This window comes from Penaeus monodon, chromosome 34, assembly GCF_015228065.2.
Source record: "Penaeus monodon isolate SGIC_2016 chromosome 34, NSTDA_Pmon_1, whole genome shotgun sequence".
NCBI lineage: Eukaryota > Metazoa > Arthropoda > Malacostraca > Decapoda > Penaeidae > Penaeus > Penaeus monodon.
The window spans coordinates 3,883,764-3,886,554 of record NC_051419.1 but is presented as its reverse complement, the minus strand read 5'-3'; the positions used below and the strand labels follow the sequence as shown (position 1 = coordinate 3,886,554).

The 2,791-nt window shown below is 31.4% G+C and overlaps 1 protein-coding gene across 1 annotated transcript in view; it reads right to left on the bottom strand.

The window, feature by feature from the left end:
* LOC119594532 (protein prune homolog 2-like) overlaps positions 1–2,791 on the bottom strand; it is a gene marked incomplete in the record, with an annotated part of 78,042 nt that overhangs the window by 3,257 nt on the left and 71,994 nt on the right. Inside the window, 4 exon segments of the mRNA XM_037943563.1 lie at positions 221–326; positions 1,005–1,144; positions 1,571–1,692; positions 2,710–2,791. Coding sequence (XP_037799491.1) covers positions 221–326; positions 1,005–1,144; positions 1,571–1,692; positions 2,710–2,791 — 450 coding nt within the window.

Below are 2,791 nucleotides of genomic sequence, written 5' to 3'. Positions count from 1 at the left end.
CTTTTGTGCATTTTTCATATCTATATTTGTCTGCCTGTTGTGTGATGGTTGGGTATATTATATATATTACAGTAAAGCAAATATTTCAGCACATCTGTCTTATTCTCTTTTTTTTTTAATCAATATAGGTTAAACTATCAAATAATCTGTTGTACTATATCCTGGGTGTTCTGTTATTTTAAAGTGCAAAAAACTAGTTCGCTTTAACTGCGGCAACTACCTTAAGCCAAGCGAAAGAGGGCATATTCCCTCGTGTTGTGGCCCCGTGAAGATAAACCAATACGTAGTCCTCTGCAATCAGCTGGTCTAAGGTTGTCAAGACATACCTGAAATTATCAAATATGAATTTATTAAATAAAGTTTTTTTTTATGATCAATGATTTATATTCAACTTAGTGATCAAGCAAGTTTAAATGATGCTATCTCAATTTTGAAAGGAGAAATGGAAGAAACAGTTTTAAATGCAGAATATTTAGGATACTGAAAATAAGTATCACAATTAATCTATTATTGAAGATACTCCATTATTTTTAGATTATTAAAATGCTATACCTTCCTTATTAAAAGGTCCTCATATAATGCATTTCTGATTTAATGAACTAGGCAAATCCACAAAACAGGAGCATATTTGACTCTAAACTATCTCTTTACTCTAAGCATTATCGCATTTCAGGGAAACTATGATAAAGAAACATCAAAATAGTGTAAAACTATTTCTAGTCTTTATCTGGACTGAATAGAAATCTCCCCTTTACTTCTACTTTCAAACAATTACTGTATATTACACTGAATTTCCTGAATTATAAACAATAAGGAATAGTTCTTCCCAGGGTATATTCAATATAATAGATTAACAGGCAAACATACCCTCTTATTAGTTCCTTGAATCAGTTATCTACATTTCTTCACTAGACATCATGTTACTAAGCCTTTTGAATTGTACTATGGGGTGTTTGCTGTATTTGATACATATATCTCAACTTACTGATATGAAAGAAACTTACATAAAAAGGTTGTCCATTACATAATCATAGTCTTTGCGTGACCTGTCAGGCAGGAAACATGCAGAAAAGACAATAATTGCTTCATTACTGCTTGGAAGATAGCCTCCATGACTTAGCACCTTCTTGTAGGGTTCAATGACCTTGAGGGAAAAGTAAAGAATTATCAAAACAATTATAAATCTATTAATATACCCTAAACTGTCTACAACTCAATAAATTAAACAAAAAACTTTCTACAACAGTCAAAATCCCTTTAATTTTTTATATCCATCAAGGACAACTTTGGCACCTTTCTAAACTGATTTGGAAACTTTTATTGCATTATCACACAAAAAGTAAAAATTATAATCATATTAAACAGTGTGCCTGATGGCTCGATTCATAAAGACTGTGATATAATTTCTGGGAAAGCAAGTTACCAATATACAAAATAAGTAGACAGAGAAAAGTGCATTTAATCCTAACTGAAAGACAAACCCAAACCAAGCCACTGACACACTACCATAGTGAAGAAACCAAACAAAGTTAAGCAATGTTCAAACAAGAAAACGCCTCCCTCAGCTTACCTTCATGTCAATGCGCCGTTCAATACCCGATATTACGACAGATCGCCATGACCTTTCCTCTGAGGTTTCCTGCGTTATTGTGTACTCTGGAAGTGGGTCTATGGTGGGCTGTGGACCAAGACCTGAGGAAAGATAGAAGTAATTCTCTAATGCTATAGTAATACAACAACATAATAATAAACACATATTTATACCACACACAGGTCTACACATACAGATCATGCATCTACTGTCCCAAAATGATGAAAAACAATCAATGCATATTGGAAAAATACAGTTCATGCATCAGAACAGGTTTCTAAAATCACACTTACATATTTGGGATGCTTTTTAAAAATATATTGAACTCTTTGAGCTTCATTTATCTTTACTTATAAAGTAACTTCAGTATTTTCTGAAAACTAAACAGAATCTCATGCTCATTCAATCTTTCATTATAACCTTTAAAAAAAAAACTCTCCTTGCTAAAAATTATTTCCCTGAGATGTACAAGAGCAGGCTAATATTAACATTACATTATATGTTTAACATTTTCAAGTACATCTAAGTAAGTAATAAATCAGAGAGGGTTAACAAACATATAAAAAAATACTGCCATAGGATTTTCATTAACATTTTCACATCAACCTATTCTCCTAGAATATCCAGTCATAAAACATAAAATAATCATGCAGATCGCTAAATAATATTCTAATAAAATTGCCAATAACATACTACAAAAGCACAATCTTATAGCATAAGAATGCAGACTTATGATAACTGAATTAAATATGATTCATAATCTAAATATGATATGACTGTGACATTGGTATCAGGATAAAATAAATATCATATTCTTTAAAAAGTTGAAATATCAATAATGGAAACATCTATTAAAATAAGTTTTATGAAGGGGACTTTCTATACAATGTATTTAATTACTTTCCTATCCTCTCTCTTTTCAATTCTAAACCTGTTCTGAAGATTAAACTGATTGCTTTTTTTTTGTCATCTGAATCCTCCACCTTTTCCTCTTCACACCAAGTTCAAGATCATTTATGAAAAACATCAGGAACAAGTAAATATTGAAAAAAAAATAGAAAAAAAATACTGTTGGGAAAATCTAAGTGACACATCTGCTTTGAATCTATACAACTTACGCTCCATGATGGATTCCTCAAGCTCATCTGGCGTGTCTATATCATCTGGAGTCAACATGTCTGTGAATTCATCATGTGAGAG